At 41.8% G+C, this 20188-nt stretch overlaps 1 protein-coding gene across 1 annotated transcript in view; it reads right to left on the bottom strand.

Annotated features, from left to right (window-relative positions):
* Positions 1-11299: 11299 nt before the first annotated feature.
* Positions 11300-20188, bottom strand: part of LOC117555251 (proprotein convertase subtilisin/kexin type 4-like) — a 241658-nt gene continuing 232769 nt past the window's right edge. Inside the window, 3 exon segments of the mRNA XM_034230095.1 lie at positions 11300-11533; positions 12137-12214; positions 16703-16852. Of these exon segments, the coding sequence (XP_034085986.1) occupies positions 11300-11533; positions 12137-12214; positions 16703-16852 (462 nt within the window).

Below are 20188 nucleotides of genomic sequence, written 5' to 3'. Positions count from 1 at the left end.
ACAATAGTCCCGTTTGGAGCATTATTGGTTTATTACACTCCATCTTTAGGGAACAATCATGACTAACTGGACATTTCTTTGCCTTGCATCAGTTACAACTTTGACTTGTTTGGTTCACACCAGTTACAAAAAGGTTGGGTAGTACTGTCTCTGACCCTGTCACCTTGAAGAAGGGAGTTCTACAGGGCTCTATTTTGGGGCCTTTGCTCTTTTTATTATATGTAAACAACATTTGTAATCAGATGCAATTTTCTACCTATCATATGTATGCTGATGACACTATTGTATACTCATGTGCTCCTTCTCTGGATATATTCCAATTTAAAATCCGATGTTATCATGCTGCAGCATGCACTTCTTGATTCCAAACTGCTTTTGAACAGTAAGAAAACCAAAGCAATGCTTTTTGCTCCCAAGTCAGCGTCCTCTTGCCTCTCCATTGACACCCTTGATGGCGTCTCTGTTGAGTTTGTCGATACCTACACATATCTTGGCTTTTGGTTGGACAGTAATCTGAACTTTAAACATCACATTGAAGTTCTATCAAATAAATTGAAATTCACTCTTGGCTTCCTTTACAGACTTAAATGTTGTTTTTCAACTTCATCCCGTAAAAGGTTGGTCTCTGGCTTATTCCTGTCCCAGCTGGACTACTGTGATACCATTTATAGATTTGCCTGTCCCACTGTTTTGGCCAAACTTGACCCACTCTACCATGCTGCACTGCGTTATATATCAAATGCACCCTATAGGACTCATCATTGCAAACTAGCCTAACTGGATGGTCCTCACTTAGTATGCGTAGGATGCAGCATTGGTTTTTATTTAGGGGTGCACGATATTGTTTTTTTGAAACCGATACCGATACCGATAACTTCCTGCTTCTCAAGACCGATACCGATACCGATAACCGATAATAATATAATATATATATATTAAATGTACCTGTAGTTTTTGCACACCTGGTGGTAAAAAAAAGACTAGTAGTGAGCAAATGACATGAGCATTACTACTATGAACAAAACTAACCCTGGGGTCGTCTCTGGCAAACTTCTTGCCTTTTTCAAAAGCCTCGTCGATAGGTAAAAGCCCCGGTGCCTTTGCAGCTGGCTTTGGATTCGCCGCTAGTTTAGCAGCGCAGGCGTCTTCGTACGCTTTTAACACACCATCATAGCGATGGCGATGTTTCAGGTGACTAATCAGGTTGGAAGTATTATAGCTCGTTGCCTTTTTCCCTCCTCGTGGAACTTCTGCATTGCATTTGTTAATACAAATAGCAAGCGAACTATCTAACTCTGAAACTTTGAAATAGTGCCATACCACCGACGACATGTTTGTTTACTGTCCTGGCTTCACGGCCGCACACCATTTACGTCACAGTCAGGCATGAGTTAGGGAGCGCTGGATTTGTGAAACACTCCCCTCTTCCTAAACCACTAATACCACAGTACTGGCAAAACGGGAGGAGCCGAGGAAAAAACAAGCGCCCCTCATCTCAATCCACCCACACCGCAGTATTTTTTTCTTTTTTTTTACCCAATTTTTTTTTTTATATTATCGGGGCTATTAATACTTTTATCGGGTTTATCGGGATGACATCATAATTCCTAATATCGGACCGATAATTATCGGGCCGATAATTATCGTGCACCACTATTAATTTATAAAGCCATTTTAGCAAAGCTTCCACTGTACATATGTGCCAGCTTTGCTCCAGTTTGTGACTCTTACAACCTCAGATCCAGTGCCTGGATACGGTTCCAGGTTCCTGCTGTGCCGACTGAGGCTGGGAAAAGGAGTCTTTTTTATTATGGTCCTTGGTCTTGGAATGACCTTCAATCACGCCTCAAACTGACGGCACTTGTCTCAATACCATGTTTTAAGTTGAAGTTGTCTGAGGTCCTTACCACCAGCTGTTCTTGCAGTAATAAGTAGTGTACCTTTCTTACTGTCCTAATGTGCACAATGTAGTGACTGCTTTTTCGTCTTTTGTTTTCTTAGTTATGTTCTCTGTATTTTATATGTTTGTGTTATGTGTTATGTGTAACGTTGCTGCCTTCTTGGCCAGGTCAGCATTGCAAATGAGATTTTATCTCAAAGCTTTTTATCTGGTTAAATAAAAAAAAATACGAAAAAACTGAACCAATCTTATTCTATAAGATGCAGGGATGCAAACTCATCAGGTGTGAAAAAGGTGACAAGGATCCGAGCCCCCCGACCCCCCGGAATATCGGCTTTAAAATGAGGAATAAAAGAGGATTTTAGCAGTCAGAACAACTAAAGCAGCAGTTAATAATAACAGAAATGCCAAAGAGTCACATCTAATAGAAATATATAAAAGCATTTATTTTAATTGTGTAGCAGTCAGTTTATAATTTTGGCAGCACTGTTGAGCATTTTGAAAATGTATTTTCATGCCTCTGTGCAAGGCTTAGTCTTTCTATCTTTAAAGCCAGTGGTGTAAAGTAACTAAGTTCATAAACTCAAGTACAATACTTGGGTACAATTTTGAGATACTTATACTTTATTTAAGTATTTCAATGTTTTGCTACTTTGTTCTTCTACTCCTCTACAATTCAGAGGTAAAAGGTGTACTTTTACTCCACTACATGTATTTAATACATTACTTTACAGATGAATGATGTGAAATATAACCAAGTGTTAAATCAGACTTTAGTTCCACCTGGAGTAAATTCACAAGCTACCCTGCAGTATACAAAGTCATTCAAACTAGCTGCAATTTACCAGCTTTGAGAACACTTTCATGATCAATCATTATAAAACATATCATATATATTATTCTGAAATGGGTCAATCTGCACAATGACTACTTTTACTGTCGCTATTTTGATGATAATACTTTTCTACTTTTACTTGAGGAACATTTTGATTGCAGGATTGTTCTTACACTCTGGTACTTCTACTTTTACTCTAGTACAAGATCTGAGTACTTCTACTTTTACTCTAGTACAAGATCTGAGTACTTCTACTTTTACTCAAGTACAATATCTGAGTACTTTTACTCAGTACAATATCTGAGTACTTCTACTTTTACTCAAGTACAAGACCTGAGTACTTCTACTTTTACTCAAGTACAAGACCTGAGTACTTCTACTCAAGTACAATATCTGAGTACTTCTACTTTTACTACAAGACCTGAGTAGGCTACTTCTACTTTAACTCAAGTACAAGATCTGAGTACTTCTACTTTTACTCAAGTACAATATCTGAGTACTTCTACTTTTACTAAAGTATCAGATCTGAGTACTTCTACTTTTACTCTAGTACAATATCTGAGTACTTCTACTTGTACTCTAGTACAAGATCTGAGTACTTCTACTTTTACTCTAGTACAAGATCTGAGTACTTTTACTCAAGTACAATATCTGAGTACTTCTACTTTGACTAAAGTATCAGATCTGAGTACTTCTACTTTTACTCTAGTACAATATCTGAGTACTTCTACTTTTACTCAAGTACAAGACCTGAGTACTTCTACTCAAGTACAAGATCTGAGTACTTCTACTTTTACTCAAGTACAAGATCTGGGTACTTCTACTTTTACTCAAGTACAAGACCTGAGTAGGCTACTTCTACTTGATCTCAAGTACAAGATCTGAGTACTTCTACTTACTCAAGTACAATATCTGAGTACTTCTACTTTTATTAAAGTATCAGATCTGAGTACTTCTACTTTTACTCAAGAACAAGATCTATAGAGTGACGAAGTCACGCCCATCTACTTCCGGTCCATGGGACCTTATTTCGGAAAAATTATGTATTGAAGTCAATGGAGAGAGAACACGTATATTTCGATCCCGTTTGAATTGTGCCACAAATTACACATACTGTATGATGTTTGTCAATCTTACAAAATAATTTCCATGTCAAAAAAGTCACAGTTTGTCGTAAAACTGTTGAAATATAAGATTATGAAAAATACGCAACTAGAAAGACTACAAATCCCAGAGTCGCGTAAGTGATGTCATAACTGATGTCACAATTGTTTTCCTCCGCTAAATATAACATAGCTAAAATAACTTTAACAAGATGCCTGTGTGCTTAGTACCAGGTTGTTATCATACCAGCAATGGGTCTTGCTCGTTATTTCGCTTCCCGTCTGATGAAAGGACCAGGAGTGGCTGGCTGGATCAAATTAGCTACCTAGCTAGTAGCAAGCACGTTAGTTAGCATTACAGTCTTAGCCTTGTCCTTTGCATTAGCCTTCATCAAGTAACATCAAGTAACCCAAAAATGTTAAACAGTAAGAGTAGTAGTCGTATTTCGTGAACCCTTTGAAGAGTACTGTCACACCGGTGTGATCATTCTATAATACATCATTTAAACCCGGGGGAGAAATGCTAACGCCACATTAGCATCGGCGATCTGTTCTACTTCATGCTATCTGCACAAATGGTTGACATTTGATCAGGCAGTTCAGAGAGAATCAAAGGAAGGCAGGCAGGCAGGCAGCTTTGCATGACATTCTTCTGGACGTGTTTCATTGTGTTGATAGTGAGGGTAGTCAATCACTTTTTTGACAAGACAGTAGTGACGGCCATCTTGGTGACGTGTGTTGTTGTAAGAGTCTGCGAGACCAGAAATGTAGTTCATTAAGCGTTTCACACAAAAAAACGTGTTAATTCACAATTTTACGACACATTTTTATTTTTTTGACTTGCAAAATTATCTTTTAAATTGACAAACATCATATGTGTAATTCGTGGCACAATTCAAACGGGATCGAAAGATAATCTTTCTCTCTCCATTGACTTCAATACATAATTTTTCCGAAATAAGGTCCCATGGAGCTCACCCGGAGGGGGAGGGACTTCGCCACTCTATAGCCTACTTATACCACCTGTTTATAGAAAACTAAAACGAAGGCTAAAGCTAACGTTAGCAGATAGTGACAAAGATAGTGACAGTGACAAAGCGCTTATTAGGCGCTTTCACACCAAGTACTTTGCCGTACTTAGTTCATCAGAACTCTTTAGTTATATATATATATATATTAATGCTGTAAAAATTATCGCGTTAATGGCGGTAATTAATTTTTTGAATGAATTGCGTTAAAATATTTAACGCATTTAACGCATGTGCAGAATGGCCCGCCCCATACATGCCACCAGTGGCAGCGCCAGGGTATGGCTGGGGTAGGCTACACCCATACCAAGAAATGGCTTAGCCCCACCATGAAAAATGATGTTAAAGTAAGCTAAATAAAGTCTGCCAACTCGCGCGGAGTAAATTGCACAGACAGCAGTTAGTAAGATTGATTTCAGTAGCCACTTGTCTGGAAATACCGAAGACTAGAAACGGTTTTGAAAACCTTTGTCACGTAGTGATCGTCTTCTCAATAGAACATCTTTGACAATGTCTTCTGGCCAATCAGAATCAATATAACGGCGTGGTGTTGTTGCAGGAAGTCCCGACTGAGAATACTTTTGCTGTAGTACAGGGGTGCACATAACTGGTACGCAGGTTATGTGCGTAATCTGAAATGCGTACCAGCACTTGTGTCACAAAGCGCATTTGCGTACCGACGTACTTGTGAAGCTTTTCCAGAAGGCGGTTAGATCACCGGACGACAGAGTCGGTCTCCGTGTGCACAGACAGGGCTGCTGTTAACGTCGGTCTGTACAACGGAATTGTGCCAAAACTACGCCAACCGGTTGCCGAGGGAGACTCCCCCCCTTCACTGGAGAACTGCGCTAAAACAGCTGATCACAACGTTCACACTCTGTGTTCACGAAGTACTCCACTAGCCCCCCCCCCGTCCCGTCGACTTTCCTGAAGTACTCCCCCGTTGATAGAAATCAACACGTAATGAATTAAGACCCCACGGTTTGATGATTGTGGGCTGTCTTTCATTTTGACACGCAGAAAAAATGTTATAATAAACTATACTGTATGTTAAATATCCGCCTTCTTTCATGTATCTTTCCATTCCCACAACAATATACATAAAGAAATGGCATATTTTGGACATAGTTCGAATGGTGATTAATCATCATTAATTACTTTTTAAACTGTGATTAATCTGATTAAAAATGTTAATCGTTTGACAGCTAATATATATATATATATATATATATAAAACTGTGTAATATACCAGGCAGCTAAATCCTCCAAACTGTTACAGTCATAACACGTAACATGAACGTGCCGGACAGCGCAGTCCCGTGGGTTAGATGCACGTTCAAAATGCAGAGGAAAATAACTCTCAGAATAACGTTATTAGCACATTTTACAACTTGAGGACCGAATGTTTTTAATAAGGGCTATACAAACGTTCATACTGGGTAGTTTATTTAGTTTAAAAAAAATTAGCCAACGATTTACACTCTTTCCCAATGTTAATCAATGGGAAAAAGTGTTTCCGGGCTCAGCAACCTAACGGAAGTGTAGTACCGCCGTTTGGCCACAACGAATATTCTCATCAGAGTCCGGTGCACTTCCTGGGGGCTTGGATTAGGCAAGTGAAGCCGCTGATGTCACTTCTTCTTCTTCTGCTTTGGGTTTACTGGCAGGCCGCCAACAACTTCACTGCGTATACTGCCACACGAAGTCCCCGGCCGGAAGTCCCCGGAGTTGGGGACTGGCTTCAGTAGAAGACTCCCAGCCAATCAGAAATGGGAACCTTTTTCTCCCATGAAAGTACCTGCTCTCTAGCAGGGACTGAAATCTCAATAAGCACTTTCACAACGCAGTACTTTTCCCTCTTTAGTTCCGATATAGTTCTGAAATGTTGCGTTCACACCAAAAGAGAGCAGGGACTTTCGTGGGAGAAAAAGGTTCCTATTTCTGATTGGCTGGACGGATTGCAAACCACGCCCCGTAAAACTCAAAAAAAGTGTTGTGAAGCCGCCATTTTATTATCCTTGCATGAGCATTATTAGCATTAGTCCAGCTCAGAAACGCAGAGAGACTAACTTATGGCAACACAAAAGAAAACATGGGAGCGGTGGAGATGAGGAGGTGTCGGCGTTCTGACGATTTACTCGGGGAATTCCGGCCGGGGACTTCGGGTGGCAGTATACGCCGTGAAGTGGTTTGCGGCCTGCCAGTAAACCCAAAGCAGAAGAAGAAGAAGTGACGTCAGCGGCTTCATTTGCCTAATCCTCCTTCAGGGACTTATTCCGGTGTGAAGGCGATCTGTACTTAGTTCATGAGAACTAAAGAGTTCTCATGAACTAAGTTCTGATGAACCTTTGTGGGAAAAGTACTGCGGTGTGAAAGCGCCTATTAACTAAGTTCTAGTTCTGGATTTTTTTTGGTGTTAACGCACATTTCGGAACTATATCGGAACTACACTGGGAAAAGTACTCAGGTGTGAAAGCGCCTGTATGCTAGTTAGCTAGCTCAACAATTCCTTAAATAATATTGCAACAGAAACACTTTTCAGTTCACATCACGCTCTGCCGCTCCGATAGGAGGCTCTGCTCTGAACACCTGAACTGCCCGTTCTAACAGCTGTTCACCACAGTTACTGTTACTATTAACGAACGCACCCGTAGGTAATGTAGCTGCTGAAGTTAGACCCTCATGCCGGAGCAACAGAGTTCAGCCGACAGACAGAGGGTGTTTCTCAATGTCGAGTAAAGCTGCCCAATCTGTACTGCGCATGTGCGAGATGGTCCGCCATATTGGAGAACTCCGGAGGGCAACCCAGGAAGGACACTTGACACAGTGGCTTTTGGCAAAGCTGAAAAATAAAACGAGAGAGAGATGAGTTATTGTTATTACAATGTGACTTCACTATTATTTAACAACTCTTTTGATGGGGTTCTTTTATTTGGGGTTAAGTACATTGTCAGAATAAGTGAGAAAATGATTTAACTTCTGTTAGACAGCCATATGCCATACATTTTTGCATACATTCACAGTAAATATTTATTCAGTATGATAGCTGTCTAACAAGTTAAATTCATTTCTCACTTATTCTGACAATGTACTTAACCCCAAATAAAAGAACCCAATAAAAAGAGTTGTTAAATAATAGTGAAGTCACGTTGTAATAACAATAACTCATCTCTCTCTCGTTTTATTTTTCAGCTTTGCCAAAAGCCACTGTGTCAAGTGTCCTTCCTGGGTATGCCGTCCGGAGTTCTCCAATATGGCGGACCATCTCGCACATGCGCAGTACAGATCGGGCAGGGGGACGAATCGGGTAGTGACATCGGGTAGTGACAACAGCCACTATTTCAAGCATACTACGTCATTGAGTGCCGCCGAAGTACTGTTCCAATGTCCAGCCTACTTGGAATTCTACCAAGCCCGGCGCACTGCATAGCGAGAAATTTCGAGGCTGCACATGTGTAGACTCCACGGTCTTAAAATACCCACAATGCATTGCGCACGGACCAATTTCCCCAAATCTGTGGCAGAAAATGTAATGCGGGGCCTCTCATATGATGCACACCTGCACACTTGCTCGCCTGTTCCACTCTTCGTTTTCCGAATGCCAGGAAGTATTCTTGCCTCGCTTCTGAAGCAAGTGACTCGGAAGACATGTGCTACCAAGCAAGCGTACTCGACATTGAGAAACACCCAGAAAGACTCGAGCATACAGTTTGCGTGTCACGATGGCACATAGCAGCTCGCATCCGCAGATTTCTCCGGGTCCCAGACCCCCCCATACCCCAAACATATTTTTATTGCAGATCTACATGAATCACACAAACTAACCTATTTTGGATTCAAAACGGCAAATTTTGCCGAAAGGTTTGCATCCCTGAAGATGATATCGTTCGAATGATCTTGCATTATAAGTGTATTGTGAAACTGTATATTTACAGCAAAATACAACACATTCAATAGTTTCTCATCAAGAGGAGACCAATGGCTGCAGGGTAATAACAGAGATGTCATGTTGTTGGGATTTTATTTCAGATGAGCTGTCCAGATATCAATAATTCCTGATAAGGCTGGTCTCGAGCCTTACATAACGAGGGGCGACCCGCCGCCTCTCATCCTTACTGTAATTGTTGTGTGCATCAAAGAGAGGCAGATTGACAGGCTGTATGGGAGGATTAATACAGTGAGGAGGAACAAGAGAGGGAGAGCAGGCTAAGAAACAGGGGTGAGAAGGAGGAGCGCAGGAGAGGACAAAAACTGGGGAGAGAGTTAAAGAGGGAGAGCAGTAATTGTGTGCATTGTGCCGGCGCTTCTTTTGCTGAGTGTGGCTGTGGAGGTGCGGGCGCTAACCCCTCCAGCAGCCCGCCGTGATCTGAGCCAGCTCTCAGACTGCTGTATTCCAATGCAATTAGGCCACTCAAAGGCCTGCTTAAAGCTGTACCTCTAGCCCACACCCACACCCACCCACCCACACACACACACACACACCCACCCACACACACACACACACACACACACACACACACACACCACACACACACACACACACACACACACACACACACACACACACACACACACACACACACACACACAGATAGCAACAGCCCCTGTGGGTCCCCTCCATTGTAGCGGGGAGGTGTATTCTGTCCCTCTTTGAGGCCCTGGATGAAGAGACCACCCTGGGGAGCAGAAAAAAGGGAGGATTACCTCTCTTTCTTTCCCCTTTTTCCTTCTGTCTTTCTTTATCTCTATCTCTTTTGGTTTAGGAGTTCACCTCCAAACGAGGAGAGCTTTGGTTCGCTCCTCCAAAGAGACTCTGTGCTGGAGGAACCAGGACGAAGAAGGTTTTCTGTGATGGATGTCATCGCGGGACTGCTTTCGCAATATCACTTCCCTCTTCCTCTTTCATTATTCATACAGTCATATATTTCAACAAGTGGCGTGGGGGGTGTAGCTCGGTGCTGGTCCCCGCTGGCATCAGTCAGTCAGGCCCCTGCATTAAGAGAGAGCTCTCCTCCACAGCAGAGTTCTGTTGGCTGGCTTTCAGCGCCTCTCGTTCCCCCTAGAAAGCATTTAAAGCAGATTACCAACCTAACGCTACACCTCCCTAATAAGAGGGAAAAAACCTGGCACATTAACACCTGCAATACCACTCAATGGCATCAACAGATTAACGAGGTAATCCACACAATGAGGTCTTTGATTCGTGTGCTTTGGCAGGCAATAACGCCAGGCATAATGCACACTGTTATTTCAGACCGTCCCAGCACGAGGGAAGCTGGCAGAAGCCGTTTTTTTTTGTTCTTTCCGTCAGATGAGCTTTTGATGAATTTCAAATCATGCATCTGGTGTGTTTGCCTGCTTCCTTGTCAGTGAAATAACCTGCTGGCTGCTCCTGTGGCACATGTGAGGAAAAGGAGAAAAGGGGGAGGAATCACAGGCTTTTTTTGAAGGCTGTTTAAACAGCAGGGCTGAGGAGCTCTCCCTCACCCCCCCCCCCCTCCTCTCATCCACCCATTTTTCTGCATAAGGACGTGCGTATGTAAGATGTGTGTGTGTGATAGATCTCGCGGCCCCATTGCTCATGTGCGGCTCGATTAGCCCCACGTGCCTCGTTCGTCAGACGCAGAGCAGAGCAGATGGCAGGAGACGCACCGTGTTACCATGCTGCGGCACTATGTAACGCTGCTCTAATTGAAACATCAATACTGCCCTGTCAATACTGCTATACTTTACAAAACACCATAACCTACAGACCTGCACTTGACTGGGGGAAACATCTCTGTGTTTGAGATGCAGTGGTAAACAAGTTTAAAATTGCACCAAAGTAACTTTTTGTTCTGTAATTGTTATGGGTGTTTTTCGTATCCTAATTTCAATTAAACACTTGGGTTGATTTGTGTTTGTGTTGTGCTGGTGAAAGAAGCATGCAGCAATGAGAGAGAGAGTTTCCTCCGCTGTGGCACATTTTTAATGAATTGATAAAAAGTTGAGGGAGTTCACATGCTGTGATCGGCAATTCGACGTTATCGGAAATTCAGCGGAGAACAGAGAGAAATTAGGCGCTTAGAAATTAATTTGCTATTTGTCCAACTCAATGAGGAGTGACACAGCCCCTTTAATGAATGGGTAATCCATTTCTTATTGCGCTGAGCTGAGTTCACCCTTCAATGAAGTGGAAAAAGACAAACATATCTTTCTCTAACCTTTGCATCATACCAAAGCTCATGAGAGCTGCTCCTGAGACTATTTGTTTATTGGGGAACGATTTGTACGTCTGTGTGTGTTTCTGCTGGGGAGGGATTGAGTTTAAAAGCCAAGATAGGAATCCACAATAAATAATCCGTGCCGACACTGAGGCCACGGTCAAAGTGCTGTACATGGAATTGATTCATGATCAATTGGCTTGCTACAACAGTCTTTATTTAACTGTGAGTCATGTTTGTTTCTTCAGTTTGCCGTCTGCTGCCTTGAGCCCCCCCCCACCCCCCCCGTCTTGCTGCTCCTCCTGGATCTGAAGAGTGTTGGTGATATCCCGGAGAGTCCGTAAGGGTAAGGACCTTTTCACTCGATCCAAATTCTCCATGATGGTCTTTGTCTCATGAAGCTCCTTCACATCAGAAGGTCGTGACCCCGTGGAAGCCTTCTGTGCCTCATCTGTCTGATGTAACTGTTGGATACACATGAGTGTATGACATAAGAAAACTTAACTGATAGGAAATACACTTGGAAACATGCAGTCAACTATAACTACTTAATCAGTCTAAAACTGAAAAATACTCCTCTTAATACGATATAACAGATAAAAGCAGGAAATGTTCATCCCTGAGAGGCTGAAAAACTGCAATATCTGCTGTTATCCGGTAAAACATGATTCATTTGATGGTAATTCATGATCAAAATAGTTGCCAGTTTAACATCAGCTGATCTTATTATTTACAAAATGCATTGATACATCTTTGTGTCTGTAAAATTTAGAAAAATGCCGAGGAACATTTCTTAAAGCCCATTTCTGTTGATCCGAACTTAGTAAGCTATCCCATAAGTCAAATAAATACCTACAAATATCCCAATACAGAAGCTTGAACTAAAACATCGTTATACTTTTTGCATTATATATCAGGCTCGATAAAAGTAACAATAGATTATGTAAAAAGTCATGAAGCGCCTCCTAATATTCGTACAAAAATGGCAAGAAGAAAGCTGCATTTATTTGTACCAATCTTCTGTAGGGCAACTAGCCAGTATCTCGGTGTATGGTGCTGCAGCTTACCTGGAGAGCCTTACTGGACTTCAGGGGCTTTTTGAGGGTCTGCTCATCCAACGTTAAGTCTCCAGAAATCTTCAACATCTGTTGGAACAGATATTTGGTGTTAATGACAAATAAACAATAACATAGGGTATAGCCACAGATCAAATGTTCTTCAATTTTTTTTATTATTTCAGGAGTCATTAAAAATGAAAGTCAATTACATTAAAGGTGAAAAAAAAGGTTTTCCATTCAGCTGTAATTAAGTTAGGGGACTCGCAAGAGACAGATTTTTTAAAGAATAGTTTGAATCTAAGTTGCAGAGGCAAATATAAGCTAACCTTTTTAACATAGTAAGAGTGATTGAAACGCTCTATAAACGCTGAGTACTACGTCTCCCATAATGCAGCCAATACAGTCCTTCATACAACAGACTCAATGCCCCCCAGTTTATCTGTTTGTAACATCATCTTTCTGTTAAATGAAGTGGACATCTTTATTCCAAACCTCATGACATCATCACGGGTGGTTTTCTCACACACATTTCCTCCTCCAGAGGAGATTACAGCAACAGTTTGCATGGTTGAGTGGTACATCATATCACTAGGGAATGACCTTTACATAAATGTGTAAATATGTGCAGTGGCCCTTTGATCTTATTCTAATATGCCGTGATTTATTTATAGTTCTTGTGGAACATTATTAGTTCTAGTTAAGACTCCTCGAGGTCCTCCGTCTGTTGCACTTCACACCAGCGCCACTTGCAGCACGGGTTGTGACTCCTTTGACATCCTTTCCCCCTCCTTATGGATGTTGTGAGTAATCACCAGAAGAAATGTGATGAAACCCTGTTTTCTTAAGGAAAAAAGACAGGGACCAAAAGCTACATTTGTAGTCAATCGAACACTGGCTCTATCTGCGGGAGCGACGTTTCAGAATCTGGTTACGATTTGATCTTGGCTCAAGTTTCCAGTGAGTGTTGACGTGTCTGAGTTGTGAGGAAACCCAAGCCGGCAGCTTACAGCGGGGGCTTCACTATTACAGTATTTACAAGGCATGAGGAAGTGGGAGCGCATTAACAGACGGCACCATACACGGCACTTTCAATCATTTCTCACAGCATTCATGAAAATAGAAGCGCAGTATGAACAGCAAAACTATAAAAAGACATGAAGCAAAAAGAGAACTCCCAAGCTAAAATAAATGGCATCGTATGCTGTCGTTGGTGAAGAGCTGAGAATAGTGTATGACTCCGAAGTATGAGAAATATAAATATTGTGTTGGAGTGGAGTGAGCAGTGATGGTGCAAACACTGGAGCATCAGTAATTAGAGTTTAGGTTACAGTTTTGATTTTATCGCATTTTAAAATCAGTTTTGAGATTAAAATTGGTCTGAAGAACCACTTGTATGAACTGTAGTACATGTTGTATGATGTACAACATGTTGTCATGTAGTAGCCTACACTTTGTCTCCACAGGGTAAAACACTTCTAAAATAGGAATTATACATTAATGTCCTAGCCTGGGTTAGTTTAAAGTCTAAATATGTTTCCAAAATCATGCAAAAATCAACGCTGCTAGCAGCTTAGTGATGCTATAACATTGCTTTGAGCTAAATGCTAACGTCGACATGCTTAAATGCTCCAAAAGACAATGCTAACACGTTGTTGTTCAGTAAGATTTAACATGATCACCACAACATCTCATAATCAGCTCCTAACACAATGAGTCATTCTTACAATATATTTCAAGTAGCTAAGAACTAAAGCGACTGCATTGTAAAAAATGTTTTTGGCAATCCTTTCCCGAGTGGACCGACAACAGACATTCATAGAGCTTTTATCTATAGCTCATATGGAATTAACCTTCCTCAAAAACCTAGTGGAACAGGCAGCCTAATAGCGCATTGATTATAATGATTAAACATGAAAATGCACCTCATGAACAGTTCGGTTGAAATTAGCATTTTACATTAAGTCTGATAAGATCATTTGAATAGGAATCTGACTAGACGTATATGTTTTGTCAAAGTTATAGAAATCTAAGATTAGACTACAACAATGCTGTTGCAAGAGGCCTGAAATAGGCGTCAAGAAAAATCTAAGAATTATTTTTGTAGTTTAGACTGTCGGATGTGCTCGATTTTTACTGATGTCACTATGTTCCCTTATCTCAGCAATTACCTCAGGAAGCACAGTTTTATCTCTCACCCATAGAAATGATGACCAACACTACAAAAAGCCAAAAGACTCAAGCGGTAATAAAGCGTTAATATCCTGCAGATTGGCAGATTTTGCATATAGTGCTGACGCCTCCACCACATCCTCTCTGTCCTCTAGCCATCAGCAGAAACAGGTGACAGCAGCTGATCTCTCTCCCCCTCCGATGAGAGGCTGTAAGTGAGGGGGAGAGAGGCTCACAGACAGAGATGTTTGTTTCCCAGCCCTTCCACCGTCTCTGTGGGACGACCCCATCCACAACCCCCCCCCCCAACCTAGTGGATCAAACAAAGGACATCATTTGTAGGCCAAGTCTTTTTCTGAGCGTCTCTCTCCTCGGCTCTGCATACCAATCCAATACAGCCCAAGGAAGAAAAAAAAAAAAGCCACGCCGTAGTACTTGTGTGTGTGTGTGTGTGTGTGTGTGTGTGTGTGTGTGTGTGTGTGTGTCTGGGCCGGGGGTTGGAAGGTCTGTTTGCCTCTCCGCCAAGCATCGATTTATCCTTTTCTCCAATTTATTTCTCCTCCTTGCCTCGACGATCCATTCAGATCTGCCTCTAGGGGAGGAACTCGGGGTAAAGACGTTGTCAGGCCTCGTTGTTTCCTCCTATAAAACCGGCTCAAAACTCATCTACAGGCCCGCGGAGCGTGTTCCCCTGCAAGGACATGTCAGGCAGCAACACACACACACACACACACACACACACACACACACACACACACACACACACACACACACACACACACACACACACACACACACACACACACACACACACACACACACACACACACACACACACACACACACACACACACACACACACACACACACACACACACACACACACACACACACACACTGCAGCAGCTTTAGAAGTGATGCAAATATAAAAACACAAAGGTGCCAAAACATATTCAACATCTTCACCAACTTCACAACACATTTAGAAAACATTCACGGACACGAAACATGTGCAGCGTTTACTAAAAGCACAGCATAAAAAATAAAGGCTGCAAATAAAACATGTTGCAAGAAATGTTTTTGTTGGTGCACGGCCACCGTATCTATTTTAATTGAAACACCAGCTTCAGCCAAAAAATACCCTCTCCTCAGATTTGAAAGGCTGATCAAATGAACACACGCCACACAACGTTTAAAAAAGCCGATTCAAATAACAAATATGATTGCAATTTAGAGTTTTTTGAAGTGTCCTTAATGTACAGCAAAGTTGCTACTTGTGATGATTGTTAAGTGTAGGCCGTGTGAGGAAGAGCCATATTACATTCCTTCACCATTAGATTTATAATAACAGAGAAAACATTGTTTCACATCTTGTGAAATAGGTCATATTCGCCCCGGTTGTCCATTCGAAGAAGCCTGTTAAAGTGAGATACATTTTTCAGCATTGCTTGAACAGATTACATATGAATAAATATGGTATGTTCTTCATTAGCCTTAGTTGAAGAAGTTATTCTACCCGGTGAATGTGTACAATTATTTTGTGTTATTTCACTAATAATGTTAAAACAAGTTTATTATAGTGCTTTTGCCTTCCCTCTGGAAGGAACATAGGGGTTTTAGACTTTGCAGACCATTTCACTACAGAAGGGGAAACCCAAAAAAACATACCAGGGCCTCTTTAATTCCTCTACCAGAGAGTTTTATCTGAAATAAGGGTTTCAAAAATGTCCATTTATCTGTATCAGCTTTAGCAATATGCAAAATATCGATCAATCCCTATTGAGGAGACCACAACCTTTCCTTTAATATAAAAGAGCATTATACCCTGCTCTTATTTCCGCAGTAACAACTGTTGGTCAAGCCAGAATGATATTGAATTATTCCTCATAATCAGGCCTACACTCAGAGCACGAGCAGATATGATCAGAATAACAATTTCCCTATTCATCTGTCGGTATGATTCTGACATGTTCAGATGTTATTACTCAAGGATTTGTATCCTAAAGCCAACAGAAATGCTGCGTGTGCGCAAATCCCACTGTTGTACACACACACACACACACACACACACACACACACACACACACACACACACACACACACACACACCACACACCACACACACACACACACACACACACACACACACACACACACACACACACACACACCACACACACACACACACACACACACACACACACACACGGCAGAGGTCTGCGAGCAATTCCTCAGTGTCACAGTGAGCGACGCCTGGCACATCCTCACACCTGAAGTTGATCAATGCAGATATGTCCAGGGGGAAATTGAAATCCATAGGAAATTAGGCGGCACCAGTGATTTATAGGAACAGTAAATCACAGTGTGTGAAACATGTGGGTTCCCGCTCTGTGTACACTACTGTACCTTGTGTCTGGCTGGGAGAGTGATGTCAGCAGCCTGTATCTTCCTGCCTCTCTCCATCTGGTGGATCCTTTCAATCAGGTCTCCGTGTTGAAGCCCCCTGTGTGGGACGGGGTGACCTGACCCCATGGACACGACACTCTGCAGGGGTCCCTCTGAAGCAGGAGAAGAGAAGCTTTGAAGGACTTTTAAAGTGGTGCATGGCACTGTTTGAATCAGTAGCTACGTTTTCATCCAAAATGTAAAGTTAAATTAAGGTATCCAAACATATTTATAAGCTTGGAGTAGTACACAAATTAAAGAAGGGAAGCTTTAAGCTCACTTTTCCTGATTAAAGAGGCCCTATTTAGCTCTTTAGGGTTTTCCGTTTGCTGTTTGTTAAGAAGGTAAATGGTCTGCAAAGGGAGAGTTTCCTTCCCACACACTCCCCCCTGCCTGAAACGCCTCGATTGGACTCCTTTGTTTACTTCAGGAACATAGTGACATCACTATGTTACACTCGCACTTCACGTTGTCTTAGTACTTGTGCAATTACAATAAAGTTGAATCTAATCTAATCTTTGGTAAATAAGTAGATTTGTCATACAAAATGCACCATTTTCAACCAGCTGTTCATTCGTCACAATTTGATTGAAAGTCTTGAAACTGGAACTGCTGAAATGTCCTCTTTGTGCTTCACTTTCAGTGGAGTGAAAAAAGGAAAAGAAAAGTCAAACAAGTAACCTTATCTTAACCATAAATCTAATTTAATCCTATTTCCTTCAAGAACATCATAACCAAACTGCCCTCACTTTGGAGGGGTTTCCCTCAGCTTTCTACACTTCTGAAGCAATCTGATCCTTTTAAGAATGGAACCATAAGACAGAGTACAACAGGAAAATCAAAAATATAAATCCGACACTGAGTAGTTGTATGAGGAGATTGCATTCATGCGTGAATGTTCAAATAAATCCTGGAGGATTTTCTCAAGAATAAAACGGAGATAGTGTGCAGTGTGAACCCCGACTGAAGAATCACCGCCCCTCACACCCACACCCCGTTTCTCGCTGTTTTTTTCTTCTGTTCCAGGTACACTGCCTGTGTTCCAGCTTGTTTTTGTCCAGCTTTAATTGCTTTTTTTTTGTTGCAGGGAAGAAGAAAAGACAACAACAAGGCGGCGAGGGCTGCAGCTAATGGAGAGGCGGTAATTGTGAATGGAGGCATTCATCTGGAGACGTCGTCCGTGAATTGTGCCGCACAATGTGCAGAGACGGGCTGCTCAGATCACCAACCAGTCACCAAACACACACGGACACACACACGGACACACACACACGGACACACACCACACGGACACACACACACACACACACACACACACACACACACACACACACACCACACCACACACACACACAACACACACACAGCACACACACACACACACACACACACACACACACACACACACAACACACACACACACACACACACACACACAACACACACAACACACACACACACACACACACACACACATGCTGAAGCCTTTAGATCATTGGTGCTTAGAGGAGGAACATAATCACAGCTCGGCAGAGATCAGGACAGGAAGAGGCGAGGAAAAGAAGGAGAGAAGAGCAGTGAGGAGCTAGGGGGGAGGAGAAACTGTGCAAGGAGAGAGGAGGAGAGGGGGAGGAGGAAGTAGAGGAGACGGGATGGTGAAATTGATGTTTCCTACCTTTTTGATTTGGGCCATAGAACCCAGGAGGCCGATCAGATAAAGCCACATTCAAACACACACACTGAAATGTAAGTGTGTGTGTAAGTATGTTAATAAAACACAAATGGAATAATGAATAGTCCATTGCATACTGTATATAAAACAAGTGGGCATCATGCAGGATGCAATATAATAACAAAGTATCTCTTATTTGTATAAATTCTTTACTATTTTGTTATATTTTCAGAATTCAAAAATGTAATTATTGTTTTCTCTTCTCCCAGTTAAAAGAAGATTTTACGAGTGGTGGAGAGCCCTCCCATAACATCTCGTGTTTAGAGTCCACCAAAAAAACAAAAACAAGTTGTTGTCGGGTGGTTATAATAATTGGATAATACAACGAGTGTCCATTAGACACACTATCGGTCCACTGATGCCAATTAAGACAATAAAACCCCTCCAAACATATGTTTCTGGAAAACACATGTTTATTCTGTTTGAGTTTATGTAACAGAACCTTGACTTCACTTCTATTCAAGTTGTCCTTCTTTCAGCCTTTTTTGTTGGCATCCCTCAAAATCTTGGGCAAGTGCCAGATTATTTGCACACGGCACAACACCTGCCCATATATAGTGTTTAGGGGGTGTATAGGTGTCCTATACGCTAATATTAAAGAGGCCCTATAATGCGTTCTTGGGTTTTCCCTTTCCTGTAGTTTGTTAAATACGTTGTTGTGCATGTAAATGGTCTGCAAAGGCTAACATCCCAAAGTCTCTCTCCCACACACTCCCCCTGCCTGAAACTCCTCCATTGGACTCCTTTGTTTACTTCAGTAACATAATGATATCAGTATGTAACACTCGGGCTTCAATTGGCTAGCACTCCAACACATTGTAAGTGATAGGCTAAGAGGTGGGACATCCCTAAGCGGTTGACCAATCACAGATACGGCCAGCTAACCAATCAGAGCAAACTGGGCTCTGGTTTCAGACAGAGGGTGAAAAGAGGTGCTGAATCACAGGCAATATGAGGAAATGAAAGACCTTATGAACATTTAAGCATGTAAACATGGCACAGTAGAGGCACTGCATACAATTAGAACTCTCAGCCTCTGATATGATGAAGATGGATTCATCCTATACACCTGGGTATGAGAAGATTTGATGGTTAAAATGTTTGATGCATCTGGTTGACTTCTCTTATTTTTGTCTTACCAGAAAATGTAAGAAAATATCAAACAAGAGAAATGTAAAAGACTGTGCAGCATGAGGCCCATTGACATACTGTATACACAAGTAAACCTGTGTAAACATAACGGGTACTTTGACAGGTAGACATTCACAAACACAAACATTTTAGACTATAAATACGCATTTACAGCCATATCAAAAAATATAACTTTGTGAAGAACACTCTCACAAACCCCACGCTTCCCTCAATCTGCTGAAATTCACACGCACATCCTTCAACCAAACAAACACCATTAAGCCAAAACACACAGAAACACTGCTCAAAAAGACACAACAAAGCCTATGTGACGGTATACATAAAAAAGCCTCTCTTCTCAGGGAGCCGAGACGAGGCACCTGTCAGCGCCGCGGCTCCTGCTACTATAGAGAAACATCAGGAAACAACAACTCAATTAAACACACCATCCCTGTTCAATTACTGCCATATAATCACAGCAATTTGCCTTCACATGCTGTATAGCCACCAAACAAACACAAACAAGGACGGGCACACACACACACACAGCTTTCTCCTACACATCAGGAGCATAAAGCTCACCA

Source organism: Gymnodraco acuticeps, unplaced genomic scaffold (genome assembly GCF_902827175.1).
Source record: "Gymnodraco acuticeps unplaced genomic scaffold, fGymAcu1.1, whole genome shotgun sequence".
In the NCBI taxonomy this organism is placed as follows: domain Eukaryota; kingdom Metazoa; phylum Chordata; class Actinopteri; order Perciformes; family Bathydraconidae; genus Gymnodraco; species Gymnodraco acuticeps.
This window is presented reverse-complemented; position numbering and strand designations above follow the sequence as displayed.